Genomic DNA, 17735 nt, shown 5'->3' with positions numbered 1-17735 from the left:
CCGTAATAGACGAACCTCCCAACTCAGAAGTGATTTCTCTTTTTGCAAGCATGGTATGAATCCAGTTAACAATGCTCGTGTGAAATCCTTTGTTCTTCATTGCACTAGACATTGAAGAATAGGACGCATTATCAAAAGCACCTTCAATATCCAAGAAAGAGCACAGAGCAATTTCTTTAGCTGAAAGTGACTTTTCAATTTTCATGACCAGCGTATGAAGCGCTGTTATAGTGGATTTTCCAGTTTGATAGGCAAACTGGAACTTTGAAAGCGGTTTTGTTTGCATGTAAGATGTATGAATGGAATCATTCAGCACTTTTTCCATTGTCTTCAACAAAACCGAAGAAAGACTAATGGGTCTGAATGATTTATGATGCGTCTTATCACGCTTCCCAGTTTTAGGTATAAAGATTACTCTTACTACCCTCCATTTTGATGGAATATGATTCAACCTTAAACTGGCCTTGAAAATCTCAATGAGAGAAGGAATTAGTATTGCTTCACCTTTTTGAAGCAATGCTGGAAATATTCCATCTACACTTGCAGACTTAAAAGGCTCAAAGGATCTCATAGCACTTTCCACCCTGGTTCTCGTAAAAATTTCATCCGCCACATCTGATACAGTATTTTCCGTTCTAGCAGACCAAGAGCTAGTCTGCCTAGAACAAATTTCAACTAAATCAGAGATGGCTGAATCCGTCTTTTCAATAGAACCGGGAAAATGCGTTTCCATCATGAGATTTAAGGTATCACGAGGACCACTAGTATAGATTCCGTCGTGACGCTTTAGATTGCCAAGCTCAACGGTATGATCTTTGGCAAGAGTCTTTTGTAATCTAGAAACAACTGGAGTTTTTTCTATAGATTCACACATTTGAACCCAAGACCTCCTTTTAGATTTCCGGATTTCATTGCTATATTCAGTTAAGGCTCTTCTATATTGACCCCAGACGTTTTGCTTCATTAAAAAGTTTCCGACTATTTTTTCGAAGACTTTCAAGCTTCTCGTTCCACCATGGCACGTCCCTACTTGAGGACGATTGTTTGGCGGGACAACTTTTATTGTATGCATTTATCACCATTTCATTTAGCTGAATTGTCATAGATTCCAATTCTGAAACTGTTTCAATTCTGCTACAATTTGAAGGTGAATCTTTTCGCAAATATTGTGCATATTGATCCCAGTCTGTTTTTTAGGATCTCTGTAAGTAACAGATGATGGTTTCCCACCAATCCATTCAAACAAAATGTGCTTGTGATCAGATAGTGAGGTTTCATCCGATACATGCCAGTTAACATTTTTTTCAGAAATTGCTGGACTGCATAGCGTCAGATCCAAAACTTCACCTCTGATAGCGTTTGAAAATGTTGGTTTGTTACCTTTATTGCATATATCTATATTACTTGACGAGAGAAACTCCAATAGGCACTCACCACGACCATTAACGCCCTTGCTCCCCCAAACTGTATGGTGAGCGTTGGCATCACAGCCTATGATGAATGCCCTATTAATGTCTCTGCAAAATTTGACAAGCGAAGCAATCTCAGGAGGAGGCGCCTCATTTATTTCACCTGGAAAATAAGCCGAAGCAACAATTACCTCAGTATTCCCCCTGGTGGTTGGCACCTGAACCATGACCGCTACAATATGTCGTTTTACAAATTCTGTCACAGGATAGCATTTTACTGCTTTGTTCACTAGAACTGCAGCTCTTGGCGAACTCTGTGAATCGTCGTAATATAGTTTGCCAGAATTCATTTGAATCCCTAATATTTTACCTTTATTGCACCATGGTTCTTGAATGAGAACCATGTCATGCTCCTCCTTTTTGAATCTCCTACTAAGGACTGCCGATGCGCCTTTAGCGTGGTGGAGATTCACTAAGTTCCTAAGCAGATTGCATTTTTGGAAAATATATCTCGTTCGGTTTGATTACCGAGAGATTTTTCCAGCGACATTTTATCAACCTTATTTAAGATTGATTTTAATAATTTCCGTTTTATTGTGAGACCAATTTATTTCTTAAATTCAATTTTAAATTTAAATTATGTTTTAATTAATTTATTTATATATTTAAAAATATTTTTTTCCATCGTTTTTAGTGAATTGTCCCACTGTGTGTTAGAGCGCACACAAGTCACAATTGCGCAAGTTTCACCAGCCAAGCTCTTGTATCCTTGCGTAAGCGCTTGTAAGCTGCGCACAAGAAGCTTTTTTCAGTTGCATACAAGTTTTTTTGCAAGCTGAAAGTTTAAAGCTTGATATTACAAGCTGAAAGTTTATAGCTTTATAATCTCATGCAAGATTAGTATAGTAGCATGCAGTTTCTGCCACTCACCAGTTATAAGCTGTACGTTTGTTTACCTTAATGGAACACTTGTCACAAGAGAAAACCACTTAAATTATTAGCTTTTAAAGCACTTCTTGATTATCGCGCACTATTTCGGAACACTGTGCTCTTGTAATTTTCCACAGAGACCAAAAGCACTGATAAACTTTGTCAATTTAACTTAGAAATTGCAAAGAACTACGGATCACAAAGGAAGTTGATCCGCAGCTCAAGAAGTGCAACCAGAACTCAATCTAAAGACTAGACTACTTAAACCCACTCACTTTTCTCAGAATAGGTTAAAAAAATTTAACGTAATTAGTGTCAAATGAAAGATCCAGTTGCCTCATAAGCCCCTATTGAATTTTATTTTATTCGGACTGTAACTTTTTTTGTTAAGGGGGAATGTTAAATGAGGGAAGTTTGAATTTATTTTCAAGTGCATAGCATCATTTTCATTGCATCGAAGTAGTATTTTTCTGAAAGTTCAGTTTATCAACAACAAGAAAATACGTTTGATTTTGAGATATATCAATTATTACTGGAGTAATGGCCGTTTCCCCGAAACGCTATTTTTTGCAGAGGCTTGCGGTGATCCTGATAGAGACTTAGCGGATCAACCGATATAAAAAACTCATATTATTTCATTAGTTTAGAAGTGTGCCGGGTCCTTGAACGATCGCTTTTATGACTTTTTTGTTTTCAGTGCAAACGGGAATGTTTTTCCCAAAAAATGCACGTTTTGAGCGCTAAAAATTGCATTAAAATTTTTTTTGCGGCAAATTGTAACTGTATGTTTCAAAAAGCGATCGTTCAAGGACCGGCGAATTTTATAACGAAAATTTGAAAAAAAGATTAAGGAAATCGGTTCAGTAGTTTTCCCGCAATCAGGATCACGACAAAGTCATTTTCCGGAAAAAACTATTCCGAGATAATCGCGTGTAAAGTTTCAAGTTTAGCTTATGCGGCCGTGGCGAGGCGCATTGCAAATCGCTCTAACTTTCTTCCTATTGCTCAGATCTATATGAAAATTCTCAAGATGTTGTATTTGAAGATAATGTAATAAAAAAATTTCCGATTTTTTGAAAACTAAAGAGGTATATAATCCCTTAAGTATAAAATCATGTGAAAATCATGAAACACCATAATCTCAGAAATAACACAACTAAGATGAACAAAATTAATATCGAACAAACGGACTAGCTTCAAAACCCTTCACAGGTTATGGAAAAAACGTGTTCCGAAGACTTTTCAAATTCACTCATTTTCCCAAAGAAAGCTAAACTGATTTCAATAATCTTAGTGTCAAAATGAAAGTTTAGGGCCCTATACGACTATTCTTTCAATCATTATGAATTAAATTGCGAATATAACGAGTCTATTATCTCAAAGAATACATGACTTATTTGAACGTAACTAGATTCATACGAACGGGTTGTCTATGTCAAATTTACAAGTAATAAATTTCATAGCAATTTGATATGTAGTTCCAAAGTTATGGAAAGAAATGAACCCCAAAAACTAGCTGCTATGATCAAAATATGTGGCCTCAACATTCATGTTTGATGTTGTACTATTTCAACGTGCCCGGTGCTAGGTGATTAGTGTTGCTAGGGATTAGTGTTCGAAATTAAGTCATATTTATGATTGCTATAATTTAAGGGTTGGTAAATGGCTGAGCACATGTCACTTGAGATCCTATTGTGGACATCCACCTCTGTCCAGCAACTCCTATCCCAACCTCCACGAGGTGCCACAACCGGGATACGAATAACCACTGGCTATCTGTAGCACTTATTTTGCACGCCGGAATATACGTAAACACACCTGAAGGCACCTGAATGGAGAGGCCTGCTCTCAGATCGACCATGTTCTGATTGATAGTCGGCACTTTTCAGACGTTACAGGCGTGAGGTCGTTTAGAGGACCAAACGTTGACTCGGATCATTATTTCGTGGTATTCAAAATTCGTGTCCAACGTGTCGAAATCAACAAAAAAGATACAGTTGATCATCCAGCGGCTATCAACTGGAGAAGTGGCTACAAAGTACCAACAGAAGGTTGATGAGCGGATCGAAGATCAAGTTGGAGGTAGTCTGGATGAACAATGGAGGGATATCCACAGTACCAATCAGCACCACAGCGGAAGAAGAGTTGCGTCAGCCACCGCCAATGAGTGGTTTGACGCGAAGTGCTATCGAGTGACGGATGGAAAAAACCGCGCCAGATCCACACATGTTAGCCACGACAGTGACTCGTCAGAGCGTAGGACGATACCGGGAAGCTAGAGCTAATGAAAAAAAGCTCCATCGCAGGAAGAAACGACAGCATTGGGAGCGTATTCTTGCGGAGGCGGGAGGTTGCTTCTCAAGGCACGATGCGAGAAGCTTCTACAAGAAGATGGATGGAATTAAAAACCGTAACGAGTCAGCCAATGACATGTGCAACGATAGCTTGATTACCGCTAAAACGTAGGTGGCGTTGGAAGGAACAATTTAGTGTGCTGTTGAATGGTGAAAATAAACAGCGAAATCGGAAGAAGCAGGATGGTGATTGAGGAGTATGGCAAAGCTGTGGACTCATCATCCATGGACGAGAAAAAAAGGAAGGAGCTGAAGAACTGCAAGGCGGCTGGTAAGAGCGGCATTCCAGCCGAACTCTTCATAGTCGGGAACGAACAGCTGTATCGTGGTTTACACCGGATCATGCTAAAAGTGTGGTCCGATGAAGAATTACCCTGGTTGGAGGGTCTCATATACCCGATCTTCAATAAAGACCACGGCCTGAACTGTAGTAATTATCGGGGCATAACCCTTCTCAATACAGTTAAAAAAATTCTCTCCCGTATTCTTGTCCATAGACTAAGGCCGTTGTCGGAGACCTTTGTTGGCAATTACTTCCGAGGGGGACGCTACACTACCGACCAAATGTTCAATAGGGCTCATCATTAACGGCAAACTAGAAAATGGAGTTTGGCTCAGACGCATGAATCATGAAGTGTACCAGGTGTACAAATCGGCGGATATAGTCAAACGGATAAAACTTGGCAGGTTGCAGTGGGCTGAGCATGTAGCTAGAGTGCCGGAAGAAAGACTATATTCAGCAGAAATTCCGATAGAGACCGTCGACTCCGAGGTTGGATGTGTGCTGTCGACGAGGATGCCCGTGAAATAGATGTCAGGGGAGATTGGAGGATAGTAGCCCAAGACCGAGTGACATGGCGACGTATCCTGGATTCAGCATTGGATCGATAATCGGTCTGTCGCCGTGAAACTAAAAAAAGTCTTAGAATTTCACTATTTCTTTAGCAAAAATATTACGTCAAATTTCACATACTTATAAAATACTTATATTATCACTTCAAATACATCATCGATATTCTAGAACCCAAAGAGTGGATACACCTTTATTGGATTGTATTTGGCAATTTGAGGATGTTTTCCAGAAATCGGAAGTTGCAAATACAAGTTTCAAAATGAAGTAAGGGGTTGATTTTTTCCTTTTTCTTTTTTTTCTTTTATTTATTTATAATACATGGCATAAGACAAAGTCTTTTCAATAACCACTGACGTTAACGATTATGCTTAAAAACTAAACTGGCAACCCAAATGCCTCTATAAACATTCCACTAAATCTTACTGAACATTTATTGATTGAAAAAGGTCAAGCAGCCTTTCTTGAACATCGCAAATGAGTTAATCAGCTTCAAAGCGAGAGGTAACATGTTCCAGTAAACCACACTCCTCACGAAGAAAGTTTGTCCATATTTTGATGTATACTACATGCATACTGCACGGGAACCACCAACTTGTTTGTTCGACGACTATGCGATGACATTAGCTTAGTGAAAACGTTGTTCGGAGCTCGTTCTTTTAAAACTTTGTATAAGAACAAACATGATCTCATGGCATAAAAACATCGGAAAGGGCATCTCAAAAGCTCCTTCTGGAAATGACGCAGAACTTCAAAAGAAACTTCACTCCGATTTAGATTGAAAATGTATCTAGCGCAGTCATTCAAAGCTACCTCCGGTTTCCGAGTCATGGCAGCACTCATGTTGAGGTGTACAACATCGCAAAAAATAATATGTGAAAATATCAAGGACTTGGTCCTTGATATTGGTCCATTGATAAAAAAAACTTGGTCCATTCAGGTAGGTAAACAGATGTTAACCTCAAAGTCCGGAGGCAGGCGTAAATTTTACCACATTGTACAGAGACAGCTTTATCCCATTCAAGGTTGTCTTGAAAAATAAGCCCAAGGTTATTAGACTCACTGCTGAGTTCGATATGGTAACCTTCCACGGTAACTGCTGGAAGTGATATAGGCACACACCTTGGACCAAACAGCTATATTCTGGATTTTGCAGGATTTAATTTCAAACTGTTCTTTCTTGCCCAATGAACGCGTAGAAGGTCCCGATTGATAAGTCTGATCAACTCTTCTACTGTGACGTTGGGATTGATTAGCTGAACATCATCCGCGAACATCTGAATACTGCAGTGCCTTAGAACGTTGGGTAAATCATTAATGTACGTTGAAAAGAGCAAAGGACCAAGAACAGAACCCTGTGGAACTCCTGATGTTACAGCTAATTTACTCGAGTGGGCATTGCCGCAAAACACAGATTGAGTCCTTCCTGTGAGATAGGATCAAATGAGTTCTACGGCTGAACGTTGGAACTGAAAATAGGATGCCAGTTTCCCACACAAATACCTAACCGAAACCGTGTCGAACGCTTTGGAAAAGTCCAGTAATAGTAAAATCGCATTCTGCTTTTTACCGACTACGACAGCAATATCATCATACACTCTCAATAGTGCGGTGCTAACTCCTTGCCCTTCACTGAAGCCAGCTTGTCGGTCAGAGAGTAAGATGCTTTGTTTCAAGTAAGCACACATTTGACCCTTCAAAAGTTTCTCCAATGCTTTCGATAATCCTTAGACTAATCAGTCTAAGGATGTCTAAAGAGTTTACTTTTTTTTTCTTTTGCAGTGGTATAATCCTGGCATCTTTTCAAGGAGTTGGAAAAACCGACGACGAAATAGCTTTGTTGAACAGGAGGAAGATGTGATCGAGAACGAGTGGAGTTATAATTTTTATAAATATCCAACGGAACCGGCAGCGTTTGATTTAACATCAAAAATGGCGTTGATGACTTCAAATGGCTGTACGTAATGAAATGCAAAATGGCCTTCTGATCCTTGTGTATCCAAACGAACTTCCTTCAATTTTTACTAATTATTTGCTATTTTCGAGAGCTACACTACTTAAGCGGTTCGAAGGATGGCATGGTTGACAGCGATTTTTTTTCAATTCCCGGCCTCTGAACATCATCCCAGTTCCTTGAAAACCGTACCTACATCAGATCAGATCTGACGGCATATATCGTATGTAGGTACGGTAGGCAGCCTATACACCAGAGATACGCAGAGACACTCACCGTTAAGGCAACTGTCAACATCAAAACGGATAACGGCAATGCAAAATTATACAGCTCGCCCGTTTTGATGTTGACAGTTTCCTTAACGGCGAGTGCTTTGTCATTTCTCTAATATACAGGTTCACTAAGGTACAGTACGGGCGTCTCGCTCAGTTCGTAAAGCGATGAGACATCGTCTGGTGCGCCGCAGTCTCTTACCGAAAAAAAAGAAAAGAAACCTCTCGTCGCTTGAGTAAAAAGCGCGTGTACAGGAAGTCTGTGTACACGAGAAAGTCTCACGAGCTGTAGCGCACGAGCTGTATCAAGTATGTACAGTACGGGCGTCTCGCTCAGTTCGTAGTGCGATGAAACATCGCCTTGCGCATCGCAATCCGAACCGAAAGAGAAGCGAAAGAGCAACCTGCAAATTGCATGTGACGTGTCTCGTCTCGTCGCACATACATGGAAATTCTACGAGCGAGAGAAAGATTTCTCTCGTCGCTTGAAAAAAAAGCGCGTGCACAGGAAGTCTGCTTTCAAGTATTTTTTCTTATGTTCCCTGCCATACACGGCGCATTAGAGAATGTCTATTAATAACGTAACGCAAGTAATTACCTTCTTTGAACCTTTCTCTCCTTTGTCACCCCTTTTTCTCACCTTAAATTTTTTTACGTATGTTGTCAAACTTTCCAACCCCTTTTTCGAATGTTACGTAATAAGTGAATGTTCCCTTAGATATTTTTGCAAATTTCCGGTAACAAAAATTAATTTTGGGTTATAAAACATATTAAAAATTTTGCTTCGATGTTACGCACAATTCGATTTTACGCACATTCCCAGATTTTACGCATATTTCCAAAACGTGAATGTGCGTAAAATCGAAGTATACCATTAATTATTTCGAATGAAAACTCACCAGCATAATTCGTGTTTATCTTTGAAATGCCACATATTTTAAGTAATACATACAGGATATTCTGTGAGGAAAATGCTTACCTGGATGCTGATCTAGCGATTCTGTATTGAGTCCAACAATTAGATATTTTGATGAGATTACTAAAAATCAGCTTGATTCTTTCCGGAATTATTGATCCTACAGCTGCCTGTAAACAAATCGATGCAAGTAGTTCAACTATTACAGCGCTATTGGAATCGAGTGAAGATAATGTTGCGTATGTTTCTAGTTTTTTCAAAATTGCTAGTAGTATAGTTTTAAACGTGCCATCTTCGTAAGTTGCAGAGAAATTGGAACAAATTGCACCAAGTGTCTCACACATTAGTTTCAGATGTGAAAAGGAATTCCCTGAAAAATAGTATAACAAAAATTATTTACCTCAAACGAGTTAATCAAATTATATAATAAGAATTTAATCAGCTAGTCACTACATTACGTCTGAACTTAGAAAACGACTATTAATGTAGATGTTTGATGATGCCGAAGAAAACCTACGCAAAACAGTTTATAGTTTAAATAGTTTACTTGACACGGCACGATAAATCTTATGTTTTACTGAACCAAAAACAATTCTTATTATGTCTTAGTTGGCAGGAAGAAAGAGGGAGGCACTTTTTTTATTTCTCGCGGCCGACTACGAGCCAGTGGAGATTAAAGGTGAGACGAGGGGAGAACAATTTTGACTTAAAACTATTTCAAAACTTTGTTTTTCAACTGGTAGAGCAGTAATAGTGAGGTGGCGCAGTTTTGGTCTCTCCGTTTTCGTGTCTCCAGCATAGTGGTATTCTGACAAGTAGACAAAATAATTTAAAATTTTAATGTCGACATTTTTCAAAAACAACAAAGCTGTGTCATGTACTGGAGATCACCGCTACCCAGAATGTCTCTAACGGGAACGTTCGGTTTTTTCCTCGGACCCGAAGGAAATCTAACAGCTTGTACCTGGCACCAGAGAATTCGGTACACGACCAAACAACATGCTCAATGTCGTGGTAGCAATCTCCACAAATGCAGTGATTACTTTCCACAAGCTCTATACGAAAGAGATGCGTGTTTAACGTACAGTGATTGGACATAAGTCTGGACATCACGCGAATGAAGTGTCGACCTACATCCAACCCCTTGAACCCTGCTTTCGTCAATAACTTAGGAGAAATGGATTGTAGCCACCGTCCCAGTTCATCTGTATCCCATGATGATTGCCAACTTTTGAGCGTCCTCTGACGCAAAATACTGAAAAATTCATCATAAGCAATTGGTCTATCATAAATATCGCCATCTATCGCACCCACCTTAGCTAAAGCGTCAGCCTCTTCATTGCCCGGAATGTAACAATGAGAAGGGACCCACGCTAAGGTAACCCGGTAATTTTTATCTGTTAAAGCACTTAAAAACCGCCGTATTTTCCCCAGGAAATACGGGGCGTGCTTCACAGGCTTCATCGATCGCAGAGCCTCAATGGCACTGAGACTATCTGTGAAGATGAAGTAGTGGTCTGTGGGTAGGGTTTCGATGATTCCAAGAGAGTACTGAATAGCAGCAAGCTCTGCGACGTACACGCAAGCAGGAGCATCGAGTTTGTAAAAGGCGGTAAAACTTTCGTGAAAAACACCGAAGCCAGTGGACTCATGTAGATTAGATCCGTCAGTGTAGAACCTTTTATCACAACTAACATGTTTAAACTTATTGGAAAAATCTTAGGGATCTCTTGCGGTCGCAATTACCCCGGGATACCAGGAATGTCTTCTTTCATGGTGGTGTTGACGAATATAGCAATATAGCATAAGTATCTGAAAGTGCGACATCGAAAGGAACGTATAAAGAAGGGTTAATATCTTGAGCCATAAAGTCAAAATATAAAGTCATAAATCTAGATTGAGGTTGGGTTGGCGATTGGTTGGACACGTGTCACTTGAGATCCTATTGTGGTCATTAACCTCTGTCCAGCAACTCCTCTCCCAACCTCCACGTGGTGCCGACCGGGATATGAGTAATCATAGCGGAGATCGGGTAACCAACCCCGGTGGAAACTTTGATTGTATGCTGACTGGTAAGGGGGAACGTACACGGCTGTTTCCCCATGTTAGGGGCGGCGTACAACAGCGTCTGATCCGGAGCGGGCGGCTGAAACATCAAAGGCGGTGTCTCGCCAGCTATATCAAAGCCCCGTCGCGAGGCAAGGTATCACAGCCCTAGTAAGGCAGCATACCGAATATTAAATACTACGAACAATCCAGATATAAATACGGAACGGAATAATCGGCATGGACCTAGGCGAACGAAAAAGTACAACGATTATTGGAAACTTGGTACTTGGAATGTAAGGACTCTACTAGAACCAGCACGCACAAGTATCCTGGCTAGAGAGCTGCGGAAGGTGAATGTGGAGGTTGCAGCTATCCAAGAGTGCGGAATCCGAAATCGGGAGAACGCGAATTCCGAGCAGTAGATCCTATTGCGGACACTTCATTTAAGTACCACATCTACTATAGCGGCGGCGTGAAAGCAGAAAGAGGAGTCGGTTTCGTGCTAATTGGAAAACAGATGAAGCGTGTCATTAGATGGAGGCCGATCAGTGACCGTATATGCGTGTTAAGAATTAAGGGCAAATTCTTCAACTACACCCTAATAAATGTGTACGCACCGAACAACGAGAAACCCGATTACGAAAAGGAGTTCTATGAGCTCCTGGAAAAAACGTACAATGAGTGCCCAGGACACGATATAAAGATTGTCATCGGAGATGCAAATGCACAGGTCGGGCAGGAAGACTTCTTCCGCCCCGTAACTGGTAGGGAAAGCTTCCACTCTACTATGAACGACAATGGCCTGAGGCTTGTTAATTTCGCTGCAGTTAGGGGGATGGCTATCTGTAGCACTTATTTTGCACGCCGAAACATACGTAAGCACACCTGGATGCACCCGAATGGAGAGCTTTGCTCTCAAATTGACCACGTTCTGATTGATGGACGGCACTTTTCAGACGTTACAGACGTAAGGTCGTTCAGAGGACCGAACGTTGACTGATCATTATCTCGTAGCATCCAAAATCCGCGCTCGGCTGTCCAACGTGTTCAAATCAAAGGCAACAAAAAGAATGCAGTTGAACATCTAGCGGCTATCAACTGAAGGAGTGGCTGCAGAGTACTCGCAGAAGGTTGATGAACGGATTGGGAAAAAAATTGAATGGAACCTGGATGAAAAGGCACAACCACAGTTCTATCAGCACGAGAAGTGTTGGGTACAACTGCGGCAGCTGCGTCCAATGAGTGGTTTGACGCTGAGTGCCAGCGAGTGACGGAGAAGAGCCGCGCCAGGGGTCACATGTTGGCAACGGCTGTGACTCGTCAGAGCATGGGGAGATTTCGAGATGCTAGAGCCGCTGGAAGAAACGACAGCATTAGGAGCGTATTCTTGCGGAGGCGGAAGTTTGCTTTTCCAGGCACGATGCGAGGAGTTTCTACAAGAAGGTCAACGGAATCAGGAATCGAAACGTGTCAGCCCCTGTCATGTGCAACGATAGAGAGGAACCTGATAACCGATAAAACAGAGGTGGCCAGGCGTTAGAAGGAACACCTCAGTGTGCTGTTGAACGGTGAAGAAAGCAGTGGAGTCGAAAGGAGCAGGATGACTATTGAGAATGATGGTCAAGCTGTGGATCCTCCATCCATGGACGAGGTGAAGAAAGCAGTGAAAGAGCTGAGAAACTGCAAGGAAGCCGAGAAGGACGGCATTCCCGCCGAACTCTTCAAAGTCGGGAGCGAACAGCTATATCGTGCCATCCATCGGATCATGCTGAGAGTGTGGTCTGGTGAAGAATTGCCCTCGGACTGGTTGGAGGGTCTCATATGCCCGATCTACAAAAAAGGTCATCGCCTGGACTGTAGCAATTATCGGGGCATAACTCTTCTCAATACCGTGTACAAAATTCTCCCCCGCATCCTGTTCCACAGACTGAGGCCGTTGTTGTTGGCGAGTACCAATGCGGTTTTCGAGGGGGTAATCCACGACGCACTGTGGTCCAGAAATTAAAAAAGGTGGTCAAAAGTCATTTTCTCATAAACGTTACATTTTAGAGCAATACTGTCTTCGGGAAAGTTTTAGAGTAAAAAAAGATCCTTCTTTGGACATTAACAAATCCGTGATTAATCTCCCTACAAGTGAGATAAAAAAAGTATTTTCTCTAAAAATCAATATTTTTTATCGCCGTCTCTGGCAAAGTTTTCTAAAATAACATAACAAAAAACTTTGCTGAAGACACTAGGTAGCTATTTCTCAAACTTACTGAGCTATCTGATTATGTTCAATGATGTTTAAAAAAAAGGTTTTTGCCGTTAAAATTCATATTTTATACCACTATACCTCTGATATTCCTACTGAACTTTTAAAACAACATCAGACCTTTATTTTTCATATGTTACAGCAGACTTTATTTGATGATAATTAGGTTTCTTTCAATTTTTCCTGCCAAAAAAATTACTTTCGACCAGTAATTTTCGATTTTCTGCCGTTTCCCAACACATCCCACGGCAAGATTACCACCAATTGAATTGTCCATGTGCTCTGCACACACGGCAGTTAAAATTTCTTGCAGAAATTTGCAGAAACTTATAAAACCATGAAAACAAAACAACTTTAACGTGAGTTCATTTAAGTCATGTTGATCAATAGCGGATCTTTGTTGCAAAAAACAAAGCAAGCTTTGCCTTTTTACCTTTGATGCATCTTACTCTAAAACTTTCCCGAAGACAGTATTGCTCTAAAATGTAACGTTTATGAGAAAATGACTTTTGACCACCTTTTTTCATTTCTGGACCACAGTGCGACGGACCAAATGTTTACCTTGCGACAAATCCTCGATAAATTTCGAGAATTAAACTTGCAGACGCACCATCTGTTCATAGACTTCAGGGCAGCGTACGATTCAGTTAAGAGAAATGAGTTATGGCAGATTATGATCGAACATGGTTTCCCAACAGAGCTGATTAGGCTGATACTTGCCACCCTTGAAGGTTCTACATCAAGCATCAGGATAGCCGGTGTGATATCGGATTCGTTCGTGACGTTAGATGGTTTGAAGCAGGGTGAAGAGCTGTCGAACTTATTGTTCAACATCGCATTGGAAGGTGCTATACGGAGGGCTGGTGTGCAGAGAAGCGGCACCATCATTACGAAGTCACACATGCTTCTAGGTTTTGCGGACGATATCGACATTATTGGTATCAATCGTAGAGCAGTGGAAGAGGCCTTCGGACCTCTCAGGAGGGAAGGTGCGAGATTAGGGCTGGACATAAACTCTGCCAAAACGAAATACATGGTGGCTGGCAGAGTGCGTGGTAGTCCTTCGGAGGTTGGTGCTGTGGTGGTGCTAGATGGGGAAACATTTGAAGTAGTCGACGAATTTATTTACCTGGGAACATTAGTGACATGTGACAACGAGGTAAGCCGTGAGATAAAGAGGCGGATAGCAGCCGAAAACAGGGCCTTTTACGGATTACATAACCAGCTAAGGTCCCGCAGTCTGCAAATCCGTACTGAACTAGCACTCTATAAAACACTGATTCTTCCGGTGGCTCTCTACGGCCATGAATCATGGACGCTGAAAAAGGCTGATTAGCAAGCTCTTGGTGTTTTTGAGCGTAGGATTTTGCGTTCAATCCTTGGCAGCAAACTAGAAAATGGTGTTTGGCGCAGATACATGAACCATGAAGTATACCAGGCATACAAATCGGCGGATGTAGTCAAGCGGATAAAACACGGCAGGCTTCGGTGGGCATGTAACGAGAATGCCGGATAAGCGTCAAGCGAAGGCTTTATTTAGCAGGAATCCCGATAGAGGTCGTCGACTTCGGGGTAGACCCCGCACTCGTTGGATGTGTGCTGTCGACGATGATGCACGCGAAATAGGTGTTAGGGGCGATTGGAGTATAGCAGCCCAAGACCGAGGGACATGGCGACGTATTTTGGATTCGGCACTGGATCGATAATCGGTCTGTCGCCTTAAAAGTAAAGTAAAGTAAAGTAAATCTAGATTGAGATTGAAGGTCGACCAACCTCTCGAAATTTTCAATTACTAATGGTTTCACAACTGCACATCTAATTAGCAGCCGGAAAGAAGAGATTCCAGAAACGGAAGAATACCCGCTAGCACTTCAAGACTCATCGTATGGGTCGACTGCATGCAACCTAAGGCAATACGCAAACAACGATATTGTATTCTTTCTAATTTTATGATGTGCGTGTTCGCGGCGGGGCGAAAGCAAAAACAGCCATATTCAAGAACTGACAATATCGTTGTTTGGTATAACCTTAGAAGGTCTCCTGGGTGAGCACCCCACCAAGTTCCAGTAATCGTACGAAGAAAATTAATCCTCTGTTGGCATTTTCGTGTCAGATACCTAATATGGCAAGCCCAAGTGCATTTATAGTCGAACCAGACCCCGAGATATTTAGCGACTAAAACCTGAGTGATCGTCTTACCCGTTTATAGTAGCTGCAGCTGAGCTGGGTTATGCTTCCTAGAAAAAAAACGACCAGCTCAGTTTTCTTCGGAGAGAATTCGATACCCAGCTTAAGGACCCATTCAGACAAATTGTCTAAGGTATCTTGCAATGAACCTTGCAGATCGTTAGTTTCGCTTCCAGTAATGAAAACAACGCTATCGTCTGCAAGTTGCTTTAGCGTGCATGAATTTGCAAGACATTAATCGATGTCATTGACGTAAAAATTATATAAGAGAGGGAAGACCCATGCAACTAATTCGGGAAGTTGTCGAATCACCAGGTGAGAAATACACATTTCAGTAGAAAGCAACGTTAGGCAATCGATCGTTCCTTTGCCCCGGCGAAAGCCAAATTGAGTATCTGAAAGTAAACCGTTTGTTTCGACCCATTTGTCTAACCGTATAAGGATCATTTTCTCCATTAATTTCCGGAGGCAAGAAAGCATAGCAATCGGACTATAAGAATTGTAATCAGAGGCAGGTTCCCTCCAATCGTGCGAACAATGTTTAGCTCAAGAAATTTGTTGGACAAGTCCAACAAGCGTCGTTTTGCAGAATCGGGTAGATTCTCCAACAGGTTGAATTTGATTCTATCCAACGCTGGAGCTTTATTGTTGTACGAAAGGAGGGCCATTGAAAGTTCCAACATTGAGAATAGAGGCTCTTTCGTGGGTAATAAAAACGCGTCGCGAAAGGTTTTCTGTTCCGGTACAGAGTCCGGAAAGACCTTTTTGGCAAAGTCGAATATCCTGCGGCCAGAATACTCGTCGCTTTCATTAGAAACGTTACGATTCCGCATGCGTCTGGCCGTGTTCCAAAGAGTGCTCAGCGCTGTTTCCCTTGACAACGTGTTTGCAAACAGACGCCAGTATCCGCGTTTTTTCGCTTTAATTAAACCCATTATCTGCCTATCCATTACATCGTTCTGTCGGAGCAGATCAAGAGTGCCGTGTTTTCGGAAGGCCAAATACATCGAAGACCTTTGCGTGTACAGGTCAGAGTACTCTTTGTCCCACCACTTGTTAAGAGGACGCTGTCCAATCGTTACCCCGGGTATCGGTTTCGTCTGAGGTTGAGTCGCGGCGTCGATGATCAAGCCAGAAAGGAACGCGTATTTTTCCTCCGGAGGAAGTTCCTCGTGAGACTCGATGGTATCCGCTATGATGGTCTCATAACGCTTCCAATCAATATTACGTGTGAGGTCGTATGAAATATTGATCGGATTTGAGGGGGTAGAACCATTAGCAATTGAGATAACGACTTGTAGTTGATCACTACCGTGGGGATCATTACTTACTTTCCATCGGCAATCTAACGCTAGTGAGGCCGAGTAGAGAGATAGGTTAATCACGCTTTCACGAGCTGGAGGATTAGGTACACGAGTCACTTCCCCAGTATTTAAAGGCGTCATGGTGAAGTCGTCGATCCCTAAAAGTACCCCTCCACCGTGTGAGTTTCGATCTCGATGAATCATGTTAATTAGGTTGGTCATTTGAATGAAGAAAAGTCTCACAGAGCGCAAACGCATCACAATTACATGTGCTCATCAAATTGAAAATAGATCGAATTTGGGGATGATACTTCTGCAATTCGACTGTAATACAGGGATAAAATTTCTAACCTCTTTCGATGTATTAGGCATCGAAAGATATGATAGCTGAAATGAGGGGCCAAGTTGCTGCTAGTTGTTTTTAAAAGGTTTTCACTGTAGGGTAAGGAGAAAGTTTTTAGGGGGATCTGTTATGTTGAAAATTTTTCTCCTCTGATCGAAAAATGGGTGCACGTGGGGTTTTTAGTGGCCCGAGAAGCGGTGAATACTCCTGGTTTGATTTGAAATTAAAACCGGGAAGTACTTGCTTTGGCTTTTCTTCAGTGCTTCCTTTGTATGTTGATTTATTGGTCATTCCGCTAGGGGTTACCTTACGACTTTTGCGAGAAAGATTAGGAGAGTTGAGCATTCTCCTCTTCCTAGACCTTCTTTCAAGTCATAAAAACACCCTTTGCCGGGATCGTCGGCTGTCCCCTCATCAGTTGGCAGAAAGGAAAATATGTTTCCTGACGAGGGTGGCTCAGCCCTCTTAAGCATTTCTGCAAAAGAGCGCTTTGACCGTTCCTTGAGGGGACGCTTAATTTTCTCCTCACGCTGTTTATACTCGGGACATGCCTTAAGTTCATGCAGGGGGCTACCGCAATAAAGGCACTTTTCAGTTTCCTCACTGCAAGCGGTCTCGGCGTGATTCCAACCGCATTCGCTGCAGTGTGCCTTATTGCAGCAGTAGGTGGCTGTATGACCCAACTGCTTGCAGTTTTGGCAGTAACCCACGGCACAAACAGGCGTACAGGTAGACGAGCCCTGTCCAAACGGATGTAGTTCGGCAGTGCGGATCCGGCAAATGTCACTCGTAAGGACTCCGAAGGAAAGCATTTTTTCTTCCCTTCTTCGATGGATACTGAATGCAATTGCTTGACATCCAGTATCTTTACACTTTGCATCAGAGGGTTTTTGAAACAGCCAACCACGTAACG

At 41.9% G+C, this 17735-nt stretch overlaps 1 protein-coding gene across 3 annotated transcripts in view; it reads right to left on the bottom strand.

Moving 5' to 3' along the window:
• The window catches only part of LOC129718452 (integrator complex subunit 7), an 809667-nt gene that overhangs the window by 410915 nt on the left and 381017 nt on the right, over window positions 1-17735 (bottom strand). For all 3 annotated transcript variants that reach the window (XM_055669241.1, XM_055669242.1, XM_055669243.1), the window contains exon 7: window positions 8749-9055. In XM_055669241.1, the coding sequence (XP_055525216.1) occupies window positions 8749-9055 (307 nt within the window). The remainder of the gene's footprint in view (window positions 1-8748; window positions 9056-17735) is intronic.

Source organism: Wyeomyia smithii, chromosome 1, assembly GCF_029784165.1.
Source record: "Wyeomyia smithii strain HCP4-BCI-WySm-NY-G18 chromosome 1, ASM2978416v1, whole genome shotgun sequence".
In the NCBI taxonomy this organism is placed as follows: Eukaryota; Metazoa; Arthropoda; class Insecta; order Diptera; family Culicidae; genus Wyeomyia; species Wyeomyia smithii.
The sequence above is the reverse complement of the archived record's forward strand: the minus strand, read 5'-3'. Positions and strand labels throughout refer to the sequence as shown.